This window comes from Drosophila innubila, chromosome X, assembly GCF_004354385.1.
Source record: "Drosophila innubila isolate TH190305 chromosome X, UK_Dinn_1.0, whole genome shotgun sequence".
Classification (NCBI taxonomy): Eukaryota; Metazoa; Arthropoda; class Insecta; order Diptera; family Drosophilidae; genus Drosophila; species Drosophila innubila.
Genome location: NC_047626.1, coordinates 28,234,837 through 28,261,863, shown reverse-complemented (window position 1 = coordinate 28,261,863; position 27,027 = coordinate 28,234,837). Strand labels below are relative to the sequence as shown.

Below are 27,027 nucleotides of genomic sequence, written 5' to 3'. Positions count from 1 at the left end.
CAATCGTATACATGAACGGCACCAAGCATCCCAGTAAACCAAGATCGGAGGGCTCCAAATTATGTGTCTAATAAGAGCTCAGACTAAGAGCGTATTTGGAGTACACACATTAATTTGTGCTTTCTAAGCACAGGCTCATAAAAATCACTTTTATCTGCTTCATTGGAAGTGTAAATGCATTTATATCTGTGTCAGGAAAGAATCAGATTAGACTCAGAAATATTCCACATTTAGTGCGACCGTTTTCATAGAAAAAACGATCATTGCGGAATCGTTTTTGAGCACATTGTGACGGTGAATGCTGATAAAAAAGTGTCAGAAAAGTGTCAGAAAACGCACGTGTTGCTTGCTGGGTATGTATATCTTAACGATATCACAAAAAATATCCATAGCATACTTTTTAGTGCTGAAAAGTTTATTATTATTATTATATATAGCAAGGTTACAGTTACAACTTATAACCTAACTTAGATTAAGCATGGCATACAAGCCTTCAGCTAGCCGAAGCAAGTGCTTAAAAGTATTATAAACCAGTGCTTTGAAAACTGTAACAGGGAGCCATGACACAAACCTCTGATCAAAGCATGGTATTGATTTCAGAGATCTTCGAGTTTGTTACATTTGAGCACAGAGCATCTAAAACTGTATCTGGTGACGCACAACTCCGCATTGTGAGTTATTATTAAATAATTGTTAATATCTTTTTTAATTATCTTAAATTGCTTACACAATAATTGTGACACGTTCGTTGCCTCAACTCAATCATACAATCTGTTGTTTAATTACTTTTGTTAATAAAGTATTCAAAACCTAACTATATTCAACCAGCTGTCACATCATCAACATATGATGACGCAAACTGATGTAGGTTAGTTGTTAAAACTGAACTAATAAATGCCCTGCGGGTGCTAAGAATCGTGCGCACGCTATTAATTGATGATCTCACATAAAAAATATCTATATATTTTTATTACTCTATTTACAATTATCAAAGTCTAAGGTGCACTGAAACCCAATACTGAATCATTATGGAGCTTATTAGAATTTGTAACAAAATGTGTATGCAATTCATTAAACCCGATTTACTTGAAATTTAACAAAATAAACACGAGTAAAATAACAAAAGTAATTATAACAATTAAGCAGCTGTTTAATCAGTTTTCAATCTACTCGGTTATTGTGATCGCGTCCTTACTTTTAGCACTGACTGATAGGAATACAGGTGCCAGCAGCGTTGCGAGCGAATCCTTCATCGCAGTAACAATCATCGGGGCAGCGAAAGTGGCGGATTAAACAAGGTTTACCCAACGTGGCGCATTCGGTCTGACAGCTGGGTCCGCAGGTCAGATACGTCTCATGACTTGAGCAATTGCGAGGTGCTGTGAAAGAATGAGATATATATTTATATTCAAATACATATGATATTTTTTAATACGCACTTAAATAGGGCTGTGCGGCAGCCAATGCCAAGAGACAGCCGAGCAGCAAGCACACATTCAGCAGCTTATTAGAAGACATCTTCAGTTGTTGTGTCAGTTGTAGAGCCTGTCGAGAACTAAATAATTTAACATGAATCAAACGTGTTTTTATATTCAATCTGAGCGAACAGTCGAGGGCAAAGTTATCACCATCTCGGGGGAAGCACCAACACACCGAACGATCACTTTAAGTTCACAAACAGCCGCAAAGTATACAACAGAATATTAGAAGAAGCATCACATGCAGTTTTACATTCCTTCTTTGTTATTAGAAAATTATATGTATTAAAAATAAAAATAAGCTACATAAAGCTTACACGTTTTCAATTGTTAAAAATAATATTGCAAATATATATGTTTTACATATTTTAATATATTTTTTTGAAATATGTTTATTATAGGTGAAAGTTAACTGAGTCATTTGAGTTGGCCACCACTGTCATCAGGTTTAAAGTATTAGAAGGAAACTATTACAAATTAAAAAATGTACATTACAAATAAATTTTGAAACACTATTATTTACAAAAAATCAATTCTGCTTATTGAACTTTTAAAAGCAATGTCGTTATCGTTATCGATTTTCGTAGATTTTGGTCAGCCAGCAGTCTGGCCACACTGCACATTGCCAGATCAGTTGAATATTTCGCGCATCTGGCAGCACAAATAGAGCAGTTCAAACAGGTAAACGGGTTGCAATACTTGTTATAGTTGTGTACCTGTTTTTTTCTTTTTTTTTTGGTTTTCGGTATGCTGCGCTCTGCGCTCAACGCGTTTCAATCGCGCTCTCACTCACTTTGCAGGTCTCCATCTCCTTCTGCTTCTTCATGTTTGTCTTAGTTGAGTTTTGCATGCGGCGCGTTCAACAACGAAGCAAAAAACGCAACGCGACTCGGTCGAAAGTTTTATTCTTTTTCATTCATTTTTTTTTTTTGTGTGATTTTCTTTTGTTTTGTTATTTTACAAATTCTGCAATAACAGCAACAACTACGACGGGTGACTGTGTTTATTTTTTTGCAAGTGAGTGATTGGCGCTTTGTTCTAGCCAAGTTGTGGCATTGTGAAGTGGCAAATTGTGTAAACGAAATGATCAACTGGCCACGGCCTTTGAACTCTGCTAGTTTTTGACATCTGTTCGAATTTAGTCGACCACCTCTCTTCATCTCGCTCTGCCTTTGCTCTGCTCATTCACACGCTCCCTCAACAACATCTCACTCCCTCTCTCAATCGCTCTTTCTCTCTCTCTCTCTATCTCTCGCTTCCCCTCTCGAATGCTAACCAGGCCATGCATTTTTCTGTTTTCGCAACAAGACGTCAATGGCCAAAGGCGCTGCCAACATCGTCGTCGTCATTTTTCGAAACGTTCTCGCTTTGTTGCATTCCAAAGTAAATGCTACTAATAACAAAAAGCCAGCAACAACAACAATATAGTGGTAGTAGTTGTAGTAAAGAGAAAAAGGAAGGCAATCCAAAGCGGCGGCCGCTTCCAATAAAATGAGGAAAAAAATAAAAAGTTGCCTGACTTGTTTCAGCCACACTTTTGAATGTGTGTGTATAGGAAAGAGAGAAAGAATATATATGCATGTGTGTGTGTGTGTCTGTGTGTGAGTGTGTGCATTGCTTTAAGGCGGCTGGCTCTGGGCATGCCCAAATGACTTCTTGGCCAACTCAAAGACTGCTGCAGTGGACAGAGAATTCTGCATAAAAAAATTGCCAACTGAAATGAGAACTGTAAACCATTTTTAATTTATGCATTAAGCATTATTAATAACAAACAACATATAGCTTGGCGAATTTATGCATTGAAAACTGCTAAAAGAAACAGTGATTTGACATTTCTCAAACAAATGTCTGAAATGGGTCTAAATTATTTTTGTGGCTATTAAGAGCGTCTCTGTATGACGGAATGTCGGTGTGTGATGTATACAACAAGTTCGTTGTCTAAGTTATTTGTATGATAAAAAGCCAAGTGGCAGGCAACGATTGCAGTTAATCAAAGCTCATTCCAAACTGATTTTTCTGTATAATACAAAAGAGAAGCAGATATAGAAGCTGTAAATTGAGTGGACGATTAAGAGGTCATCAGTAAGGCAACTATATAAGAAATATAAAGCACTTCCCCATCCCCCCTCTTGAGCGCTTCTTATCTCCGACTTGTGTTATTTACTTATAAATAGTTTTACAATTTCAATATAAAGTCAATAAACAAACGTAAATCTCACGTGCAGATCGAGACCATAAAAAAAAATAACATAAACCTGAACAAAATTGAATACATAGAAATGCGCTAGCAAACATACATACACATATGTATAGTATATGCACAACTGGAAGGCACAACAGCACCAACAGTAACAACAACTTACGACGACTTCGAGGCGTCGGCGACTCCAATTCGGACGCTGTCGCCACATTCCATGGTAAGTGGAGGCCATAAATTTTCAGTGAAAATTCAGCCCGAAAATGCTTAAACATGAACTTTATTAGACAAAGCTGCTATACAGCTCGCAAAGAAATTAAAAATTTAAATAAATATGTATGTGTATGTGTGCGGCACACATAAATGTACACGGTATTGGAGAGCGTACAAAATAACTGAGAAAAACCTTGAACCTTGAAAAACCTTTTGAGTTTGCGTCAAATGGTAGACACTGAAATACTCTGCACAAAATTCTTATATATTCCATATACTATCTGTAAAGCTCTTAAATAATAATATCTAAATAAAAGAACAATTATAAAGTAGACCAATAGATAGTTTATCGATATAACGATAATAAACTTCAGTGTCTAATATGCGATCATTCTATAGATATCAGAATATTTATAAAAATAATATTTTTCAATACATTGGTTAAAGATTTAGGGCAAAAATTTCTGAATATTTTAAAAAAAATTCCATCTAAATAAAGGATTCATTAACTTTGATATTACAATTTATAAAATTATAAGGTCATAGCAATTACTTATTTGTATTTATTATACCCAATTTGGGCACATGAGCTGGCTACAGGGTATAATACAAAAGAAAACCAATTCACAGCACCAATAATAAAATATTCATAATGTATTTTTCTTTTGTTCTCTAACAATTTGCATAGATTAAAAAGGGTTTCTGTCAGTAGCATGTTTGGTTTATTTGTTGGTATTGGAATACTAAATTGGGGCTTACAGGAAACTGAGAGATGATTGCTCCTTCCACTGGATGACGACTGCTCGATGTGGTGGGTCATTGCCATGGTTGGGGTATACGTATGGGTATGGGGAACGGGAACAGTTAATGTTGATAACGGGTCTCTAGCAGGCCACTTTCTAGCGCTCCTTTTGGTCGACTTGGTCGCTGCTCGCGCTTTAGTCTAATGATGTCAATTACATCGTGCCACTCGCATTGTGGGCAACAAATGCATGCCAGCTTATAAGGCAGCAACAATGTGGCTAACAGCATCAGCGGCAACAGCAGCAGCAACTGCAACAAGTGTCTTGGACTCGACTACAACTTCGACTTTGGCTTCATTAAAATTGCTTTTCATTTGGGTCCATGTCTTTCATATACGTTTTGGCTTTTCGTGCACGGTTTGTTGGCTTTTCCTCTGCAACAACAACAACAGCAACAATAGCAACAGCAGCAAAAACGACATCAACAATGGCCCAACAAAATTTTAATGAGTTTTTATGAAATTGTACCAGTATTTCATAGCCAAGTTTCGAAGTAAAAACTACAAAAACCAATCAAAAAACAAACAAAAACAACAACCGCAACACATTTCATTAAGACTTACTCACTTGTTATACCCTGCAATTTTGGTAAATGAGTTTAACTGCTAAAAGGCGGCTTCTTTGACCCAATTATGTTTTTTTTTTCAGATCAGCCCAGCTGACTGTCCCAGATTCTGAGATTAAAGGAGTTAACGATTCGATACAGTTATCTGTATCTGTATCTCTTCAAGCTAAAAAAAATATAATTTATAAATAATTTTATCTTAATAATAATAATTTTAGCGTAATAATAATGAACATGAGTTTTTAAGTAGCAAAATGCAAAAGCAAGAGTGCATCGATGTGTATGTGCCAAAAAATTGACAAATGGTAATCCAAGGTCGTAATCTACGGTCAATTCTAAGATATTTTCCCCAAGAAACCATTGTTTTAAAGTCAATTTCTTGTCCCCGCTTTTTGAGTTGAAAAACGTGTTTTTTTTAATATTTTTAGCATGAACTATTGGCATATTTTTAGTATTTTAAGTTCGGTCCTGACAAGATTGGTATCAAAACTCGTGTTAGATCCAGGAAAATTTAAACATAATTTTCGTCCTTGCAAGGTGTAAAAACGCAAAATTTTTCAACTCAAAAAGCGGGGACTAGGAATCGATTTGAGAATTATGGCTTCTTGGTTAAAAGCATCTTACAACTAACCGTAAATTACAAATATGAGTTACCATTTTTTTTTCGAAAAAATCGATGCACCCTAATGTTTTGATATTTCCATTTTGAAATATATCCTTAAAATGTAATAGGTAGCAGCGCTAAGGTACACACTTCTGCCACTACAGGGTATCTTATTGTGAAGCACTCCCGTTTAACCACACACCAACCATTTATGTCAGCATGTACATTTAAACCTACTCCAGGGTGTCTTGTAGTCTCACACACCCGACTCACACAAACAATAGACTTAGGCAACGAACTTGAACAAACCAATTGCCATTAAATGACGATTAAGAGCAAAACAAACGCTGTTCGAAAGCCATTTAAAATTAACCATACTCGTACAATTCTCAGTTGCCTCTGGGGTTGATCTACAAATTGATTGTAGTTTTTGTCTTGCAGATTCTTCAAGTCAAGTGCACGATAAATAAAGCTTTTGATATTACTTAGGATAAATATGCTGATAAAAAAAATAATTTTGGTTGCCTGCGCTTTTTTCGCCAACTTGCGTTGCATGTTAATAAACTTCAAATTTATGGCTCAATTTTTGATACATTTTTTTTTTTGCTCCAAAAGAGAGAAAAAAAAGTAAAAGATCGTTTGTCGCATGCAGAAAAAAAAATCGTAATAAAACCGCGGTTCGTCACGCCCACGTTGCCGTCTCAATGAGGCAGAATTGATGGGGCAAGGGTGGCTCCAAACTTAGGAGGGAGGCAGGGACACCCTTTTCACATCGGCTGTTTACGCCCAATTTGTCACACATTTCAACAGGTTGCAAGGAGTCATCATCAAAAAGCGAACGATGCGACGCAACGACGAGATGACGATCAACAAGCCTCCTCTACTGCCCCTTCCTGTCCTCTGAACCAGAGTCTAAGCCTCACCTCGATCTTGGACCTGGGTTTGAATCTGATGGCTCTCTGTTCTCTCTGATGGTTGTACTCTGGGTCGGGGTAGGCGTTGTCGTTGCGGAATTTTCGGGCATGCCTTGAGGGTGTTGTGAAGCGTGAGGAATTTCTTTAATTTTCTCTGCTTCTTTTTCATTGTTGTTGTGCGAGCCACGGCAATGTTGTTGTCCTTTCTAAGTGAAAAATTATGCAAAAGTGTTTTATTTTAATAGCGGAAATCATTTATAGATGTTGTAATAAAGACTCAGCTCTTGTGCCATGTTTTGGGCTCTCGTTGTTGCCTTCTTGTTGTTGTTGTTGCTGTTGTTGCTGTTGTCGCTGTCATTGCCCAGAGCTGTGTTTTGTACTCGTTAAACGACCCCCAACGAAGCTGCCAATGCACAACACTGTTGCCACAATCGAAGCTTAAGCTCAGGTAAAGGATAGCAGTTAAACGGCATCTCAAACTCAAAACCCAAACCCAAACCCAAAATCATCATTGACACTAATGAGCTTCAAGCAATTTTTGGAAGATCTTTGACGTTCCTTTGGGTGCCATTGAAATTATTGGTAGGACAATAAAGTCGAATAATTAGTTGGGTATCGTGAGTTATTGGGAACGTGTTTTTTGTCAGAAGAAAGTAACTTTTGGATCAGTTTTACAATTATATTGATCACTTGCTATATGCAATAATTCCTTAACACCAGTCAGTGATCACTGTTATAATCAAGGCTGCCAACCGGTTCTGAACCAAACCTCGTAGAACCGGTTCGGTTCGGGTTTTTAAGCAGCCTGAACCGGATCATGAACCGAACCCTTGAAATTATTTACTTTGCGAACCCGAACCTAAACCGAACCGCTTTCTAAAATAAGAGGTTCGATTCGAAAAAAAAAATAGTTACATACATTTTATTGTTTTTTACTACACAATTATTTAAGACTTCGGAAATAAATCTTGAAATAAATTTAAATTATCATCAAAATTTGATTTATTTTTAAAAACAAAATTTTATTAGCTCAAAATGTAGAGAAAAATGTATGACAATACAAATATTTTTTTGTATGAGATTGTACCAAGGTTCGAACCCAAGGGTTCAGGGGGTATATAAACCAATTCGTGAACCGAACCGATGTCTTGTTCTTTGGTTCGAGCCGCCGAACCAAACCTTTAACAAAATTTTGAAGGCTTTCAGCCTTGTCTATAATATTTCCCGAATCAGTGCAAAATGAAACCCCTTATATGTAATAATTTTTGATACTGCCTACATTGACAACGAAAAAGACAAGTGTGGAAAGTGAGATTTACGAGCATTACAAAGGGAACTCATTTCCTGTATGACTTCATTTCGACGCAGACAAACACCAGAAATATATAGCAAAAAACTAAATCAACAAATATCAGCATAAAACGGAAAGAGAAAAAAATACACAATCAAAGCGTTGGTCAATAATTTCAGTTCCCCTTTTCGTTCGACGCTTCACCTTTTTCACTTTTTGCACCGATAAAGTGCGACTCTTTAATATCGGATCGAGTAAGAGACCGGGCAAAGTACAATTATAAAACCATTAATGCGGCTAAATTAGCTCATTTGTAATGAAACCGGGTTTCATAATCGTTAAAAAATTATTACAAAAAAAAATAAAAAAAAAAGTAAATAAGTTAAAGAAGCGAAGCAAATGATAATCAAGCGAAGAGATACGACGAGTAAAAAGAGAGAGAATATAAAACGAAATTCGAAGTAATAAAAGCAGATGGGATTGCAATTGATAAGCATTTTACGGCATTCCCATAAAAGTCGAATTAACATAAACAAAAACAAGAAGATTACTTTATGGTATATGCATGTTTTAATGCATTGGCACTTATTCAAATCGGATTCTTTAACGGAAATGTAATCTATTAGAAAACGCTAAAGAAAAACAGACTCTTCAGGAAAATGTAACTTAATACTGACTAGGATTAGCCGGCTTTGCCCGTGACAGAAAAACTGTCTCGTTAGTGATCTAACTATTGGAATGTGCACTTATGACCTTGACCCTTTATTTCAACTGATCAGATACATTTTCAGATGTAGATGTAAAAGTTATTGCTTAACGTTTTATTTTGAGCTTTGCAAATAAGTGTCTGATCGATAAGATTGAAATTAACCTTTAGCCAAACTTGTCTCAATTAATCTTTCGACTAACTATCAATACTTTTCCAAAGTGCCATCTCAGTTTTCACTTGCATCATATTATAAATAGCTTGGGCAACACATTCAATGCCAATCAGTCAGTCCGTCAATCAATCAGTCACTCTTTCAGTCTATCAAACAGCACGCATAATTTTAAAATATTTGATTGATGGCAGCTCTAGAAATGTCCCGTCACATGTCGATCGTCAACTGATTGAGCCTCATTTTGAAACTGTGCATATCATTAAGCAGTAACCGCAGCAAGTTTGTGTTCTAAGTCTTCAGTGAGTATGCATGCATGAGGTTTGTCGCCTAAGTCTTTCGTCATTGTCCGCAACATTTCAATTAATGTCATACTTGGCATACATTGAAGAATATTGAGGTAAGTGTAACTATGGCTTCAGCGACCAAGAGCCGAAACAAATTCCATTCTCTCTACACATCTTACGAGATTGTGTTATTTTTGTGCCATTTCTCAAGGTGCAACAACAATTTTCGCTGCTTATGAAAAAGATTTAATTAATTTTGTTAATTTTACACTGCGAGCATTTGGCTTTTAATTAAATTTGTTAATACGAACTTTCTCTAAAAACGTCGACAGCTACCGCTCTTCGCATTTCAGGCAAACTCAATTAAATGATAACAAATTAAATATACAATGTGTTTTTCTTCACAAGCAGCTCAGCTGCTGTTATTGAGAACAAAATGAGGGACTGAGAATGAGTCTGGGGCTGGGTCTGAGCTGGTGCTGGGGCCGATCCCGATACCCAGGCGCCGCTGGCAACTTAGCGGCAGAATTCGCACACAGTTGAGGCCACTGTGCTGGCCGATGGCCGCTGGCCGCTGGCTGCGGACGACACGTCTGCTGACCAACAATTTATGGCCACATTCAATTGTCAAGTTTATGTGACTGCGACCGGGTCTAAATTTGCATAAGAGCCGCTGTCCGAGCTGGTCAACAGCAGGCGAACTTCTCTAGAATTCTCTCGTCCGCAGCATTTGAAAGTCTTATTGTCCAGCTCCAGACATAACTGCAGTACTAGGTATATATGTCTTTCAACTCTCAATACGCATTCACATTGGCATTCTCTCCTAAATCTTCTTCATCTTCTCCATTTTTGTCTACGAGTATTTCTCTCATTCTCTTTCACATTCGTTTTATTTTATTTTACAGAGACCGGCATGCTAAAGGCGCCTTGATGGTTTTTGCATACAAATGACGAATTATGAGAATCTTATAAATTTGCCATTAAATTTTAATGCAAATAATCATGCAAATAATAATGAGAACAATGGCAAAATTGCTGTTGCCGAGCAGCTATTGAATAAGATGTCGCAGCGGGACTTTTCCGAGGTAAGTCTGGGAATGGGAATGGAAATGGGAATAGGAATGGGCATATACATCATAGTCGTCATCGTTATGGGGCATGTGAAATGTGAAAAGGGCATGCCAATTAAGTGGGAATGAAAATTAAAATAAAATTGACTGAATCTCATGGTGGCAAAGATTTGTAGCTTTAAATGTGCAATAGAACACATATATATGGACTAATACGGATAAATTCGGATAAATAAAATGTTAGTTCGTAAATATTTGCAATTTAATTGAACACAACTAAATAAAGATTTTTTAGCATTTTATAAATTTTGACAAAAGTGGATAACAATGGATAAGGGCGGAAATATGTGTGTAGGCACAATGCAAAAAAAAAAATAATATACTCAAATAATTTGGATTTGATATTTTTATAATGTTGTTGTCTCATCAGCTTTGATTTGGCATCAACTAAATGTTTGCCTTGATCTCAAAAAATATCGCTAGTTGCTGTCCACTGTGCTCATATTTCCATGTATATCAAGCTCCCAATTTATTCAGCATGACAATTATTTATGGCCTTCACAGAAACTTAATCATCCATTGCGCTTGGAAATTAAGACGGATAACAACTACAAGAATAATAATGAAAAAAAAATGAATACAAAAAACAAGAAACTTAAAGACAAAAATAAGCAATCAAAGAAGCCAGCGCTAATAATCAAAAAGATGGCAAAATGATTTTAATGTTGATTAACTGAGCGGCGAGACTACAAAAGGGCTAAGCAACAACAACAAGAACAACAATGAAACACACGCCAAATTAAACAAAGAGCAGAGATAAAAACGCCAAACAGACACACACATACACACACTCACACACACACACACACACAGATGCAGATACACACACAGAAAAGCATTCCCAGCTCCGACTACACCCTAGGCCCTTTCATCATATTCCGCGCTGTCATGTCACGGGCAACAACGACGACGACGACAACGACAACGACAACAACGATGAGCATGGGGACGACAACGTCAACGTTGTTGGATAAGTTCTTGGCGCATGTTTAGAAGCTTCCCTGCTGTCTCTCTATCTGTCCATCTGTCCATCTGACTGGCTGACTGACTGACTGACTGATCCGTCTGGATTTAAGTTTTGGGTTTGCTTTCCTCAACTAGATGACTGCAAATTGGTTCTGTATTTTTTGTTGAAGATTGCGGACGGATAATAAGTATCTACCTGACGGATAAGAGCAAACTACCGTTAACCCATTGAGCAGCAGCTCTAGGTAAATGGATAAACAACGACAACAATAAGAACGGAAAGAAGAATGAGAACGGATACGAGGCCGTGAACGAAAGCAACAGCTAATTATTTTATTACGCGTTAAATTTCAACAAAATTCTTGACTTAAGCGCAAAACATGCCAATGTGCGCCACAAGCAATCGTGAAATTGTTGGCATTCCGATGCGGCGACTTTATCGATGGGCCGTCGGGACGAGACGGTACTCAATGCCCGGTGCCCGATGCCCGATGCCGTCTGGCTCACATATGGCTAGAGCCCCACTTGGCAGCTAACTCCACTCCACTCGACTCGACTCCACTTCACTCCACACACAAACATCAACTTCAGCTGTACTCAGGCAGCGGAGGAACTGTGGGGGATGGGGGGAATTGCCTCTTGGTTGCATCTTTGGGTGCCACTTTTTTTTCTTCTTTCAGTTTCGCGTAGATGTCCGCCCAAGTCAAGCGACCAGTTCTCAAATCGCAGGTTTTTTTTTCCTTAAACATTCCGATCTCTTCGCGCTCGCTCTCTCCCTCTTTCTGGCTCTTTTGCAGCTTCTTTCTGCAAATTTCTTGACTATTTTGTAAAATGCTTTAGTTGGAAATTGTTGGAGCGAGATGGCAGGCGTATCATTTTACATGACTGCTCTATGTGGCATTTGGGCGCCAATCCCTAAATTGATGCACAGCACGACGAAGCATGCAACGCGTCGCAAAAGGGTCGCAACTGCCACTCAAAACAGGATAACCTATCCGTTGACTGCCCAAGCATTACCTAATCTAAACTATTTAAAGGCCTGCATAAACGCTTATGTGGTTCAATAATGGTATAAAGGTTGTAGACTATTTATCCGTTGTTATCCGCAAGTTGCGATTCAAAGTCATATTAAAAAAAAAAAAAACTCAAGCTAATCGGAATCTTTGGATTAAGTTCGAACATATTTATGAAAACTTCGTAAACAGTTGACAAAAAACAAATTTGACAGGAGAGAGTTTTTTTGAATTGTCGTGTGTCGCCAATATCTCCGTAGATATATAATATTAAAATGTAATATAATATTTTTGGTGCAGATACAGTTGGTGTTTATGAACACATATAAAAAAAAATAAATTTCGAAAAAATGTTGCTTGCGGAATTTTTGCAAATGGGGCTTGATATGACATCTTTCAATAAATCGTTCTCCTCTTAGCAGTTTATTTTATTAAGACACACATACCACTTACTATTCAAGAAGACATTTTTAGTTGCCTAAATCATAAAATAAAAGTTTAGTGATTATCCAGACTTATCCGTGGCACTGCTTTAAATTACATTGAATATATTCTGATTGGAACTTGGTTAACATAAATCTACAAAGTATCGTTAAATATTTCGCTTATCCATTAGTAGCTTATCCGAGCTTATCCGTTGCTAAGCCCTTAGCGCGGATAAGAGCTAAAGCTCAGCTGCTCACAATTTCGGTACTTTGAAATGAGCCTGTGGTCTCGTAGGGTCTGCTGGTTGTTATTATTATTATTTTTGAGTCGAAATGATAATATCTGCTAATATGAAATGACGGCGCTCCCTTCCGCTCTTGGCGTGGCCTTCGAAGTGAGATCTGTCTGTGTATGTATGTCTGCCTGTCTCTGGGTTAGCCTGGGCATGTTGTTGTGCGTGTTTATTTGACTTTGACCATTCGCTGGATAACTTTTAAGCTTGGGTCTCGGTCCCCAATCAGTTCACTAAGATCAGCGCTAGCAACGCCAACGCTGTGCAAAAATTTCATTTTTTGCTAAGTTATGCGAGTAGATTTTAAAGTTGTCCGACGGTCTCTCTCTCCCAGTGTGCGTGTGTATTTGCTTTTGTTTTTATTTTTGATTGTTTTGTTATTTTTCTCTCTTTGTAACGCCCACTTCATTTGGCTTATCTCAAAGACTGAACGCTAGACGGCCGGCAAATATGAGGGCGATGAGGGTCGAGAGGTGGTTAGGGGAGGGGTCTTAGCTTTAATGGTTGCATAAAACATAAATTTCTGTTCTGCATCTGTCAGATACATTGTGGCTTATGCATGTATCTATGTGAACGCTCATGCATGCATCGACGGGCTGATTTATTCGCAAGAAAAAAGAAAAAAAAAATAAATAAAGACGAGGCTAATCTAAGCACGTTATCCGTAACCCACGCCCCAAAAAACAGCACCCCTCTGTCCAGGTATCTTACTACCCCTTACTCCTTATCCGCTACCCCTTTACCACTGACAACGGCATTTGGCACTTGGCACTTGGCACTTGCTGTGTGCACGTTTTCTAGGAACGAGCTCATCGCATTGGTCTTGCTTTCGTATTGAGTTTTGGTTTTGGATTCTTTTGCTTTGGCTTTGTGTCTTAAAGCCGGGCTAATGCATTTGCATACTCATTCCATTTAATTGCTTCAAAAATATGTAAAAAAAAAAAATGAACAAAAAAAAAAGAACTGTACGCTCTTGTCATGGCCTCGTCCTCGTCCTCGCCCTCATCGTCAATCCTCGTCTTATGTTCGTTCACGTCTGTGGCTTATGCCAAAAAAGGCTCCATCGGCAACACCTCTTTCTGTGACCACCGGTTGCTCTGTTCGTGGCTCAGTTCTTGGGCCACGAATTCGTGGAATTGCTTCCGCATTTGCCTGAACCAGGAGCAGCAATCGGTGACTGCCAGTTGCAAGTTGGCAGTTGGACGGGAAACGTGACTCAGTGGCCGCATACCTACCTGTAAGTTGGACTCTGACTGTGACTGGGATTGGGATTTCGACTGTGACTCGCACTGCAGTCGGCGGCAATTTAACATAATTACAGCGCATCAGCGCTGACTACACAGTGGGAAAAGCGCTTCAAAAAGCCAGCACAAAATAGTCTTTTGAAACGTATTCCTCCATTTTTTTTTAATTTCAATAATCATGTCCAAATTGAGGATTTCACTTTCGAATTCACCTCAAAAGCGCTCTAAAGATACAAATTGCACTGAAAATAAAACGACAGTAGAATCGGGAACAGGGTCTGGATAATCTTACTAAGTATTTGATGACTAAAAGCTTTTCTCATTTTTTAATCCTCGTGTGCACTTTTCAGTCATGCGAAATCGCTTTCTCATTTCTATAGTAAAAAGAGACACCAAACTCGGTATGTAGGTTCCCCTGTATTGCAAGCAGATCAAGTTATGTAGGTTCCTTTATATAGCAAGCAGATCAAGTTTATTTCAGAATTCGGCCACACCCCTTTTACCGCCCAAAAACCGACACATAAAATTCCATATCCAAATTATAAAAACAATTTAAAAGCTAGAGACTCCAAACTTGGTATGTAGGTTCCTCTATGTTGCAGGCAGATCAAGTTTGTTTCGTTATTGGATCGGACAACTATATCATATAGCTCCCATAGGACCGATCTGTCGAAAATCAAGCTTTAGTATGAAAATTTTGTTTGTTCTTTGAGATATCTTAACAAAACTGATGGAATATGCATATAAATTAGTGTTATATAATTTAGTGTTTAGTTGGTCAGGAAATATAAAACCAAGCTAAATGCATATTGTATTAGTTTGGTTGATATATCTCATAAAACCAAAAAGTTTTGTATGCTAAAACTTGATTTTCGACCGATTGTTCCTGTGGGCGCTATATGATACAGTGGTCCTATCCAAGAAAAGAAGCAAACTTGATCTGCCTGCAATGTAAAGTAACCTACATACTACGTTTAGTTTCTCTAGCTTTTATGGTCTGTGAGATCTAGGTGTTCATACAGACGGACGGACAGACAGACAGACAGACGGACATATAGTGATATAGTGAGCCGATTTGAAGCAACTTCGGTAAGGATGCATAAGACCAACTTATTTGCATATTCTATCAGTTTAGTTGAGATATCTCAAAAAACCAAAAAGTTTTTCTTACTAAAACTGGATTTTAGACCGATCAGTCCTATGGCAACTATATGATATTGTGGACAGATTTGAACCAAAATTGGTGAAGATGTAAAAAACCACATAGAATACACAGTTTGTGATTTTGATTGAAATATCTTAATAAATAAAAAAGACTTTTATACTAAAGTTGGTTTTTCGACTGATCGTTCCTATGGCAGCTATATTGAAAAGTCAACCGATTTGAACCAAATTCGGTAGGGATACATAACACATTACTAGATACTCAACCTGCGAGATCTCTCCTATGGCAGCTATATGATATAGTAGACCGATTTGAACCAAATATGGTCATAATGTGTAAAATAGCAACAAATTGATATTGTGTGAGATTGGTTAAGATATCTTAAAAATCACAAAAAATTTTCATACTAAAGGTCATGCCGCTCCACAAGGAAGTCATTAAAGTCGACAAAAACGTGCATAGACACAAAATAATATTATATCGCCGTCTTTCCATGAATTTTAATGAGTCATATCTTTAACGACATGTAATTAATGCAGCTGTTCAAATGAAATAGAAAATGTAACACATTTTTTTCGACTTTTCTTGATTTTTAAAGCAAAAAAAAGGTAAAAAAAAAAAAGTTTAAAAAACTCATAATTTTCTTAGTTCAAAATGTGATGTCTCTTAAACTACCTGTTTAAACCTTAAACTTTGTATAAATGAATTATAGATATATTCATTAGCTTTCAGAAAAAATAAAACTTTTGAAAATCGGTTTTGGCATTATCAAAAAAAGGGGGTTTGGTTTTTGTAATAGCCAAAAAGTTCAAATTTTTTGCCTAGTGTTGTTGGTGAGCTCACCAATTACCATTCACCACCAATGGTTACCGGACCAATTACCGCCCATACAAATCAATAGGGAATTTAACATGGGGATGTCCTTGGCGGTAACCACTCGACACCTATTGCATTACCGATCACTATTGAATTCACCAACATCCACAACATACCAGTAACCAGTGAATTCAACACTATTCACAACATACCAATCACCAACTAATTCACCAAACCAAATCACCATTAAAAACTCTTTTTTTTTTTAAATTTATTTAATATACTTAAAATAGTTAAGGGTTAGGAGCAGATTGTTATCTCCGAATTGTTTTTGTAGGTGCATGACATTTCTTAGATTACTGGAACTACTTCTGAAAGAATTAGAATTTGCGAATTAGTTATGTTACAAATTTACTTACCTATTTGTATCAATGCCATACAAGTTGTCTCCTGTCTCAATCCACCACGTTCTTGCACAGCTACAATCGGACTTCCCGCACGCCTAAATTTTCCTTATAACCATTTTACGTATTCTTTATATTGCAAGCGCGTTTTATAACGCTTCCTATTCATTTATCAAATTGTTATGCTTCTAACACCAATTTTAATTAACAATTATCACTCGATTACCACGCATCTGTCAGATGCTTTGCTTTGTGGAATGCAATGAAAAGACGAAGCACCAAAAGAAGAGGAGAAGAGAACATAGAAAATAAATTTTGCACGAATGCTTTGTTTTTTATTCTACTATACGAATCGTCGCTGCATTACTTTCGTTATAAATTTGCATTACCTAGCGTTGGTGAATTCACTGCTTGGTTTTCAATGGTGAACTCACCAACAAAATTTAGCGACCGCTACCAGCAGTATTAGAGGAAACAGACAGGACGCGTGCAAAAAAAAAAATAAAAAATAAATATGCATGCATTAGTGACAACCGCAGCGTAATACGCTATACAAGTGAAGCAACGCTGAGGCAGAGAAAATTTAATTAACCCCAATGTCACATTCTCATAAACATGATCATTATTTTCTCCATCTCTTGTTTAACTTCATATTCACTGTTATATAAACTAATCCTGATTAATCATTTTGAATATTTTCTTAATTTTCTTTTTTCGAATATTTAACTTAGAAATCATATGGCTTTAGATTTAACAATCAGAAAAAACATATTTCGCGGTAACAAGCGAATTTCAATCTAAGTGAGGCAGAGAAAATTTGTTTAGCCCCAAGTCACATTCTCATAAACGTGATTATTATTTTCTCCATCTCTTGTTTAACTTAATATTCACTGTTATATAAACTAATCCTGATAAATCATTTTGAATTTTTACTTAATTTTATTTTTTTGAATATTTAACTTAGAAATCATATGGCTTTAGATTTAACAATCAGAAAAAACATATTTGGCGGTAACAAGCGAATTTCAATCAAAGTGATAAGGCTACTTTGTTGCATGCCACACCAGATGCAACTTATCTTTAATTAATTTGTCCTCTTCTCTGTTTACAGAACGAGCCGGAATGCACACCGGAATTGCCCGCCGCGAATCGCGCTCTCTTTCTGGAAAAGGTGCGTCAATCGAATGCCGCATGCCAGAGTGGCGACTTTGCCACCGCGGTGCTGCTCTACACCGACGCACTGCAGCTCGATCCGGGCAATCACATCCTGTACAGCAATCGCTCAGCTGCCCGCCTCAAGCAGGGACAATTCGCGTCGGCTCTCCAGGATGCGACCCAGGCACGCGAGCTGTGTCCACAGTGGCCCAAGGCGTACTTCCGCCAAGGCGTTGCCTTGCAGTGTCTGGGCAGATACGGCGAAGCATTGGCCTCGTTTGCAGCTGGATTGGCACAGGAACCAAGTCACAAGCAGCTGCTGGCGGGACTTGTGGAGGCATCGCTGAAAAGTCCGCTGCGTGCGGCCCTGGAGCCGACGTTGCAGCAGCTGCGTGCGATGCAGTTGCATGAGTCGCCGTTTGTGGTCAGCTCTGTGGTGGGTCAGGAGCTGCTCCAAGCATCACAGTATCAGGCCGCAGTCGCCGTCCTTGAGGCTGCGTTGCGCATCGGCAGCTGCTCGCTGAAGCTGCGTGGTTCCGTCTTCAGTGCCTTAAGCTCGGCGCACTGGGCTCTAAATCAGTTGGATCAGGCGATTGGTTACATGCAACAGGATCTGGCTGTGGCCAAATCTCTGGGTGACACGGCTGGCGAGTGTCGAGCACATGGTAATCTCGGCTCCGCCTATTTTAGTCAAGGTGCCTACAAGGAGGCGCTTACAGCCCATCGCTATCAACTCGTCCTGGCCATGAAGTGTAAGGACACGCAGGCAGCTGCCTCGGCCTTGACATCCCTGGGGCATGTATACACCGCTAGCGGTGACTATCCCAATGCACTCGCCTCCCACAAACAGTGTGTACAACTCTTCAAGCAGCTCGGCGATCGCCTGCAAGAGGCGAGGGAGATCGGGAATGTGGGCGCTGTTTACCTGGCACTGGGAGAGTGCGAGGCAGCCTTGGATTGCCACACACAACATCTGCGATTGGCCCGCAAGTTGCACGATCAGGTGGAGGAGGCAAGAGCCTACTCCAATTTGGGCTCGGCTCATCATCAGCGTCGACAGTTCCCCCAGGCAGCCGCCTGTCATGAACAAGTGCTGCGCATTGCCCAGTCTCTAGGGGATCGCAGCATTGAGGCGCGCGCCTATGCGGGATTGGGGCATGCAGCACGCTGTGCCGGCGATGCAGCTGCCTCCAAACGTTGGCACGAACGACAACTGGCCATGGCGCTGGCAGCACGAGATAAATTGGGAGAAGGACGCGCTTGCTCTAATCTGGGCATTGTCTATCAGCTGCTTGGAGCCCACGATGCCGCCTTGAAGCTCCACCAAGCGCATCTGGGCATTGCTCGCGCCTTGGGTGACCGGGCGGGCATGGGACGCGCCTATGGCAACATGGGTAATGCCCATGCCGCCGCTGGAGCCTACGAGGCGGCTGTGAAGTACCACAAACAAGAGTTGGCCATCAGTCAGGCGGTCAACGATCGCAGTGCCGAGGCAGCCACCCATGGAAATCTGGCGGTAGCCTACCAGGCTCTAGGTGCCCACGATGCCGCCCTGGCGCACTATCGTGCTCATCTGGCAACGGCAAGATCACTCAAAGATGCAGCGGGAGAAGCTTGCGCTCTGCTGAATCTGGGCAATTGCCTCAGCGCCAGACAGCTCTATGGGGAGGCTGTTCCTCACTACGAAAGTTATCTGATGCTCGCTCAGGAACTGGGCGATGTCGCCGCCGAGGGCAAGGCCTGTCATCTCCTGGGTTATGCCCATTATTGCCTTGGCAACTATCGTGCTGCGGTTCGATACTACGATCAGGATCTGGCCTTGGCCAAGGATGCTCAGCATCGTCCGCATATGGGACGCGCCTATTGCAATCTGGGATTGGCTCATCTTGCATTGGGACACACTGCCGCCGCCTTGGAGTGTCAACAACTCTTTCTGGCTGTTGCCCATGCGACGGGTCAGTTGCCGGCCAAGTTTCGTGCCTTGGGAAATATTGGGGACATCCTGATCCGCACGGGTGCCCATGAAGAAGCCATCAAGCTGTATCAGCGTCAGCTGGCGCTGGCCAGATCCGCCGGCGAGCGTGCCATGGAAGCAGCTGCCTGTGGCGCTCTGGGATTGGCCCATCGTCTGCTTCGTCGCTGGGATAAGGCCTTGGGACATCACACACAGGAGTTGACCCTTCGACAGGAGCTGGGCGATCTAGCAGGCGAGTGTCGGGCTCATGGACATCTGGGTGCCGTTCACATGGCTCTTTGCAGTTGGACGCATGCGGTCAAGTGCTATCAGGAGCAACTGGAGCGGGCGCAGGAGCAGAGGGATGCGGCAGTTGAGGCTCAGGCACATGGTAATCTTGGCATTGCCCGTCTCAATATGTCACACTACGAGGCAGCCATTGGCTGTCTGGAAGCGCAACTGGGCACCTTGGAGCGTGTCTCCCTGCCCTCCACCCAAGCGGATCGAGCGAGAGCTCTTGGACATCTGGGTGATTGTTATGCCGCCCTGGGGGACTATGAAGAGGCCTTAAAGTGCCACGATCGGCAGTTGCAGCTTGCTTTAGGTCTGGCCAGTCATCGGGATCAAGAACGTGCCTATCGAGGATTGGGTCAGGCCCGTCGTGCTCTGGGACAGCTGGCCACGGCTTTGGTATGCCTGGAGAAGCGTTTGGTGGTGGCCCATGAGCTGCACAGCGCCGAGGTCAAAGCCTTGGCTTACGGAGATCTGGGACATGTCCATGCTGCGTTGGGTAATCATGCCCAGGCCCTGAACTGCTTGGAGCATCAGCGAGAGTTGGCACGTGGTCTGCAGGATCGTGCCTTAGAATCGGATGCCATGTGTGCGTTGGGGCAGGTGCAACAGCGCATGGGACAACTTGTGGAGGCCCTGCAACTTCACGAACAGGATCTCCAGCTCTGCACGGAGCTGGCGGCGCCATCACTTCAGGCACGTGCCTTGGGCAATCTTGGTGCCGTCCACGAGGCATTGGGACAGCAGGATGAAGCCTTAAAATGCTACGAAAGACAGCTCGGACTCAGCTCGGATAGACTCGGCAAAGCTCTGGCCTGTGGTGCATTGGGACGTGTGCATCATCAACTGGAGCAGCATGGGCAGGCGGTGGAATACTTGCGTCAAGGTTTGGCCAGCGCCCAGTCCATTGGCAAGTCAGAGGAGGAAGCTAAAATAAGACATCAATTGGGTAAGTCTAATAAACCTTTCATCGTTTCTCCCATTATTTACCCGATAGCCGAAGGATACTCGAGTTGAATTACTAATTGGCAATGTAGACTGACAGAAGGAGATGGCTTCTTCTCTGTAAAGTATTTTTACTATTGATCGGTGCGCACAGCCGATCCGATTAGCCATATTCACCCGCCTGTATAGACGCTCCAGATCAAAGACTTGGTTTCTCCAAGCGCAGATAAAATATATATCTCCTACAATGACGAACAACAGGAACAATATTGGGTCTATGGTCTTGAAATGATCTTTTCAGTTCTATCTAACAAGCCACGTACTCTTTTCAGGTCTTGCTTTACGCTCCTCTGGCGACCCTGAGGGCGCTCGCATTCAACTGGAAACAGCTGCGCAGCTGCTGGAGTCTGTGCGTCAGGAACAGCGCAGTCCGGAGGCACGACTGGCTCTGTACGAGCTGCAAACAAGTTGCTACCATTTGTTGCAACAACTTCTGGTGGCCTTGCAACGGAATGAGGATGCACTTGTTGCCGCCGAGCGCTGCAAGGCGAGAAATGGCGCCGATGCCAAGATGCCTCTTTCAACAACAACCACGACGACAACAACAACATCGACAACAGTTCTAGCCGACATTGAGGCCATTTTGGAGGCCGTGAATCGTGGCAGGATGCCCGTGTTGTACTACAGTCTGGCGGGAGAGCAGCTCTATGCTTGGTTGTTGCAACCTCAGACAGGTATTGTGCGCTTCCATGCGGCACGTATCGATCCGCAGACGTTGCAGTTGCCCCTCTCACTTAACGAGTGCCACGAAGAGGATGAGGACGAGCAGCAGCCGCATCGGGAGGGTGAACCCTCCGAGACCGATGGTCAATTACTGTTGGAACGTTATATAAACATGGTGCGTGATAATCTCGGTGTAAACTCACAGAGTCTCCTCCATGAAGGAGATGGCAGCGGCTGGCGTGCAAGCAGCGAGCAGTTGCTCGAGGATTTACCCGGTGCTGGAGCTGGCGGCGGGGGATTCCTTCGCATGGTCAGTCGCAATCACATGTTGAACTCATCCAACTACTCGTTGAGTTCGCTCTTCTCGTTGGGCTCCGTTGCGAGCTTGCAGGGATCAACCCGCTCGGTCGGAAGTCGCAGCTCTCGGAGAGCTCCTGCTCCCCCCGCCTGGCGTGGGCCCGCCTGCCTGCACACTCTGTACAATCTACTTCTGGCTCCATTTGATGATCTTCTGCCAAGTGGCGCCAGCGTGTCCCGACAGGGAAGACGTGAACTCATTCTTGTGTTGGACAGCGCACTCTACCTGGTGCCATTTGCCATCCTACGCGCCGCTGGCGATGATGGCGAATATCTTTCGGAACGTTGTGCCTTGTTGACGGCGCCGTCACTGCAATCCCTTCGTGGTCGCTCTCGAAGTCGTCGGGATCGTGGTCGTCCTCCCACAGCTCTGGTTGTTGGTGGACCACGAGTTCCAGCTGCTCTGGCCGAACGTTGGGGCTGGGCAGCTGCCGAATCTCCGGCAGCACTTCAAGAAGCCGCTATGGTAGCCGACATGCTGCAGGCCAATGCCCTTGCCGGCTGTAATGCCACCAAGGAGTCTGTGCTCGCCGAGCTCCCAAGCGCCGAGTGCGTCCACTTTGCCGCCAATCTCAGCTGGAAATTGGGCGCCGTTGTGCTCAGTCCCGGAGATGTGGTTACCGCGGAGCAGCAACAACAGAAGGAACCCCACGAGCCGCAGCTTTCAGACTTTACACTCGCCGCCGCGGAGCTGCGTCAACTACGTCTAGGAGCTCGTCTCGTGGTGCTGAGCTCCTATCACTCGGTAGAACCCATTACTGGCTCGGGAGTCGCCCAACTGGCTGGGGGTTGGCTCTTAGCAGGCGCAGGTGCCGTGCTCATCTCATTGTGGCCAGTGCCGGAGACGGCTGCGAAGATTCTTCTGCGCGCATTCTACTCTGCTTTGTTGCAAGGCGCAAGAGCCGCTCGGTAAGTGAAGATCGGTCAAAAGACTAAGCTACTTTACATTTTATTCTACTGCATTTGCGCGTAACCCAAGCATCTTGTGGATCTCGGCATCTCCTCACTTCTTTTTCTTAGACTTGCTCATTAATTTCCCCGTCTAGTCCAAACATGTGAATCTCAGGTCAAAGGGCGTAGGCAGGGGGCAAGTGCCCCACTCCGCCTACACTCTAGCTAACAAAATTGTAAAATTGAAACTCTGGATTTTTCATTGATTAAAAGTTGTCAAGTATATATTCCAAAAGTGGTACTGTACTCTTCATAAAATTATATAAAAGATACAGAAGTGTCGAGCTCTAATTTACACCCACTTGCGGGTACTCAAAATGAGCTATCTTCACTATTTGTATATTTGGTACAACATAATTAATTTAAAATATATTTATTGTCCTTTTGTTAAATTTAAAAAACAATTTAATTTAATTTTATAATTTTTACATTTAACAGCAACCATTGCTCATTTCGACAACGCCTTTTTTATGCTTTTGGGTTGAAAATAGAGTGGAACAAGTTGTATGGAGTAAAAAAAAATAGATTTTATTTCAAAAGCTCTATTTTGATTTTAGACCGATGATTTATTGCGCAAACCTTCTTAGAATTTGTCGTAGATTACGATTTTAAAAACCCTTTTGGTACAAAAAAAAATGACTCACTCTACTGTATAATCTTTTTTTTATGGATCTCCGAAATAATTTTAACTTATATTAAATTGAAAATGACTACAAAGACTTATTTAACTACGAAGCTATATTGCTCATAGGAATGTGTGTTCTAAAAATCTCTAAAAGCAACCAAAAAAGGTGGTGTTTCTGAAACTATGCAAGCAATGCTTTCAAATAACAAAAATATTTTGGAGAGATTAAATACAATTTGAAATTATCTTATTAATTATATAAAACATACCTAAAATAACATGTATATAACTCGGAAATTTTCAAACGGTTGTTTCAAAATTAATTCTTGTGAAAATCTCTAGTGGTTTGTGGTGATATTATAAAAAAAAAAATTTCTGGTTCTCCCCCTTCGCTCAAAGCTGCCTACGCCCTTGCTCGGGTCAATCTTCTAGCTTCTTTCTTTATCCTCACTTAACGTCATCTCATCCTCATAACTAATCGCCTTATCGCCTTTTAGCGCCTTAGCGGAGGCCATGCAGACAGTGCAGCACACGAAGCACTTTGCACATCCGGCGAACTGGGCAGGTTTCCTGCTTGTGGGCGGAAATGTGCGTCTGTCCAACAAGGTGGCCCTCCTGGGGCATGCACTGTGCGAGCTGCTTAGAACGCCGGAACGTTGTCGGGATGCGCTGCGCGTTTGCCTGCATCTAGTGGAGAAGAGTTTGCAGCGCATTCACCGAGGACAAAAGAATGCAATGTACACAACCCAGCAGAGCATTGAAAATAAAGCGGGTCCTGTGGCCGGCTGGAAGGATCTTCTTATGGCTGTGGGCTTTCGCTTTGAGCCTGCAGCAAATGGGATTCCCTCGAGCGTATTTTTCCCCCAAACGGATCCCGAGGAGCGTCTCTCCCAGTGCTCGGCCAGCCTGCAGGCTCTCCTAGCGCTGACTCCTGCCACGCTCCAAGCTCTGGCCAAGCTGGTGAACAGCGCTGAACATGCAGATGATATCATTGCTGTTGTCAGGAATATCTTGGCGCAATTCCCTTCCAAGCCAGAGGCTGAAGCCTGCATCGAGATGCCTTTAAGTGTGCGCCTTTGGCGTGTCGCTGGCTGTCACGAGCTCCTAGCATCAGTGGGCTTCGATCTCACCGAGGTGGGTGCGGATCAGGTGATTCTCCGTACGGGAAAACTGGCAAATCGTCGTCATTGCCAGTTTGTGTTGCAGGCTCTCCTAGCGCTCTTTGGTAAGTTTCGACGACAGCTTAATCCTGCTATTATCTTATTACTTTTTGCATATCCTGCAGATACCCACGAGGCACCCAAGAGCTTAAGCCTTGACTCCTCGGCTCACAGCAGCAGTAGCTGCGAATCGCTTGCTGAACCTGAGCTGGATGTACCCGCCGTGCCACCCACTACCAACAATGGAAGCAGCGGTGTCTCAAACACAACTCTTCCCAACTCGACACAGTCGCCATTGCCATTGCATCCGCGTAGCGCCTTCATCTCGTATGTCCGTCGTCGTGGCGAGCCCGATGGAGGCGGTGGCTTGGACTCCAGTCTGGCCAATACCACGGACAGCGAGCACTCCCTCTCGGATGGTTATGCGACGCAGGCGGGCAGTGGTCAGGCTGCTCCACGTCTAGGCTATGCCAGTCTGCGAGGCCCGGTGCGTGTTTCCCGTCCAGGAGGCGGCGGAGAGAGTGATGCTGCCTTTACCCCTAGTCCTCCCGTAACTGATCCCAGCTTGTCGCTGGCGTTGGCTCATCAGACGCGCATCCGCTGCCTCTACGCTCAGCCGGGCACTGCGACAGGTGGCTCTTCGGCGGCTCCACCGACGAGTAACAACCGAAGGCCGGATAGTTCCAGTTCGGCAAGTAGCACGACGACGGACTGGGAGGGTTCTGGACATGCTACAGTGCTGCGACGTGGTGCCGCTGCAGGCGCCCAACAGCAGCTGCAGCAGCAACAGGCTCAGCAGCAGCCTCCGCTGCCACCCCCACGTCCTCCAGTTTATCACAATCTGGGAGCAGGCGGACGCAGCAAGCCGAAGATTAAACTGGGCAGCGCTCAGAGCTCACTCGCGGCACGGGTGAACAAGGAGCATGCACTCTTCATGGACAGGCTGAGTGTGCGCACAGAGCTAACCGCTCCAACGACGTTGAGTAATCCTGCTTCTGGTGCTGGAGTCGCGACGAGTGGAGGTCAGCGGAAGCCTCTGTCAATGACAGAGGAGGAAGCCGCTAATGTGGCCTTCAATCCTGCCAGCCTTTACTTCTCGCCAGCGGAAAGCGAGCTTCTGGGCGAGCCAAAGCAGCCGCTGGAGGAGACTCCAGTCAAGCCGAGTGCCAAGTGTATCCAGGATAGCATCATGCGTCACATGAATCGTGAGTTGACGCCCAGCATCTCGGAACTGTATCATGAGCGTAGTCTGGGGTTGGGTTTGGCACCGCCTTTGTCTAAACTGCTGCTTAATCCCAATTACGAGGAGCAGGAAATGACTACCATGGTGGAGAGCAGCTCTCAATCCGCTGGTAATGCAGCGGCCATTAAAACCCTTGTGGATGCAGTCAACGAACTGGAATTAGGTGGCAGCTCCTCTGGGGCAACAATCCCCACTGTTGTTGGCGGAGGAGTCGGCGGCGTCGAGGCAGAGGGCACAGCAGCTCCGGGTACAATCGATGTGGAATCCACCTGCTCTATTTGCGGCGAGCGCGCCGATGTCGTCTGTCGTTGCAAAGCGGCCACCATGCAGAAGAAGGCGACGTTAAAGCCCTGGCTGAGTAATGTGCCCGCCACGAACCTCGTCCAAGCCAGCGAACTGACCACTGCTGACATCCTTGAGCGTCGCCTCGAGACCGTCGTGCCCAGCGCCCCTTTTGCCGCCGAGCTCTGTCGTCGTGATGAAGGCGATGGTCGCTCCGTAGCCGACTCCCAATGCAGCAGCAACTATAAACGCGTATTGGCCACAGCCGGCGCAGTCAGCGGTCTCGTCGTTGGCATTGGTCCGAGCGATGCGGAGGCACAGAACGCCAACTCCGGCGCCACCTGCTCCTCCGCCCGCCTCGTCTAAGATCTTTGAGATTGATATTCTGTTTTTGATATTACCAATTACATTTAGTTTAAAATAGAATTATGCTTTAGGTTCTACTTCCGACTTGTACTGATCATCTTAGCCCTAGAGTATTGCATTCTATTTATTTATTTATATAGTATATACACATATTACATACATATATCTACACTGATTATTTTAGTTCACACACATACACATACAACTACACTTGCCTATTTGTAATATTTAAACAAAAGCCACTGATTAAATTTTATACATTTTCATGAATGCTCTGATTTTTCTATTA

General features: G+C 42.7%; 2 protein-coding genes across 2 annotated transcripts; one reads left to right on the top strand and one right to left on the bottom strand.

Moving 5' to 3' along the window:
* Positions 1-1,062: 1,062 nt before the first annotated feature.
* On the bottom strand, positions 1,063-1,561 carry LOC117782903 (inducible metalloproteinase inhibitor protein). Its single transcript, XM_034620006.1, has 2 exons — positions 1,440-1,561; positions 1,063-1,379 (listed from the first exon to the last, which is right to left on the bottom strand). Exons 1-2 carry the CDS (start codon positions 1,516-1,518, stop codon positions 1,198-1,200), a joined length of 261 nt encoding a protein of 86 aa, XP_034475897.1. The 5' UTR covers positions 1,519-1,561; the 3' UTR covers positions 1,063-1,197.
* A 2,252-nt stretch (positions 1,562-3,813) lies between these two features.
* Positions 3,814-26,926, top strand: LOC117793560 (tetratricopeptide repeat protein 28). Its single transcript, XM_034633910.1, has 6 exons — positions 3,814-3,895; positions 10,136-10,315; positions 17,798-21,035; positions 21,364-23,020; positions 24,185-24,912; positions 24,973-26,926. Exons 2-6 carry the CDS (start codon positions 10,178-10,180, stop codon positions 26,736-26,738), a joined length of 7,527 nt encoding a protein of 2,508 aa, XP_034489801.1. The 5' UTR covers positions 3,814-3,895; positions 10,136-10,177; the 3' UTR covers positions 26,739-26,926.
* The last annotated feature ends 101 nt before the right edge of the window (positions 26,927-27,027 follow it).

Bases quoted from the DNA above. Each gene is read 5' to 3' on its own strand.
- LOC117782903 (XM_034620006.1), bottom strand. From the start codon at position 1,518: ATGTCTTCTAATAAGCTGCTGAATGTGTGCTTGCTGCTCGGCTGTCTC. The intron at 1,380-1,439 runs GTGCGTATTAAA...ATTCTTTCACAG, and splicing joins TGCCGCACAGCCCTATTTAA to CACCTCGCAATTGCTCAAGT.
- LOC117793560 (XM_034633910.1), top strand. From the start codon at position 10,178: ATGACGAATTATGAGAATCTTATAAATTTGCCATTAAATTTTAATGCA. The intron at 10,316-17,797 runs GTAAGTCTGGGA...CTCTGTTTACAG, and splicing joins CGCAGCGGGACTTTTCCGAG to AACGAGCCGGAATGCACACC. The intron at 23,021-24,184 runs GTAAGTGAAGAT...ATCGCCTTTTAG, and splicing joins CAAGGCGCAAGAGCCGCTCG to CGCCTTAGCGGAGGCCATGC.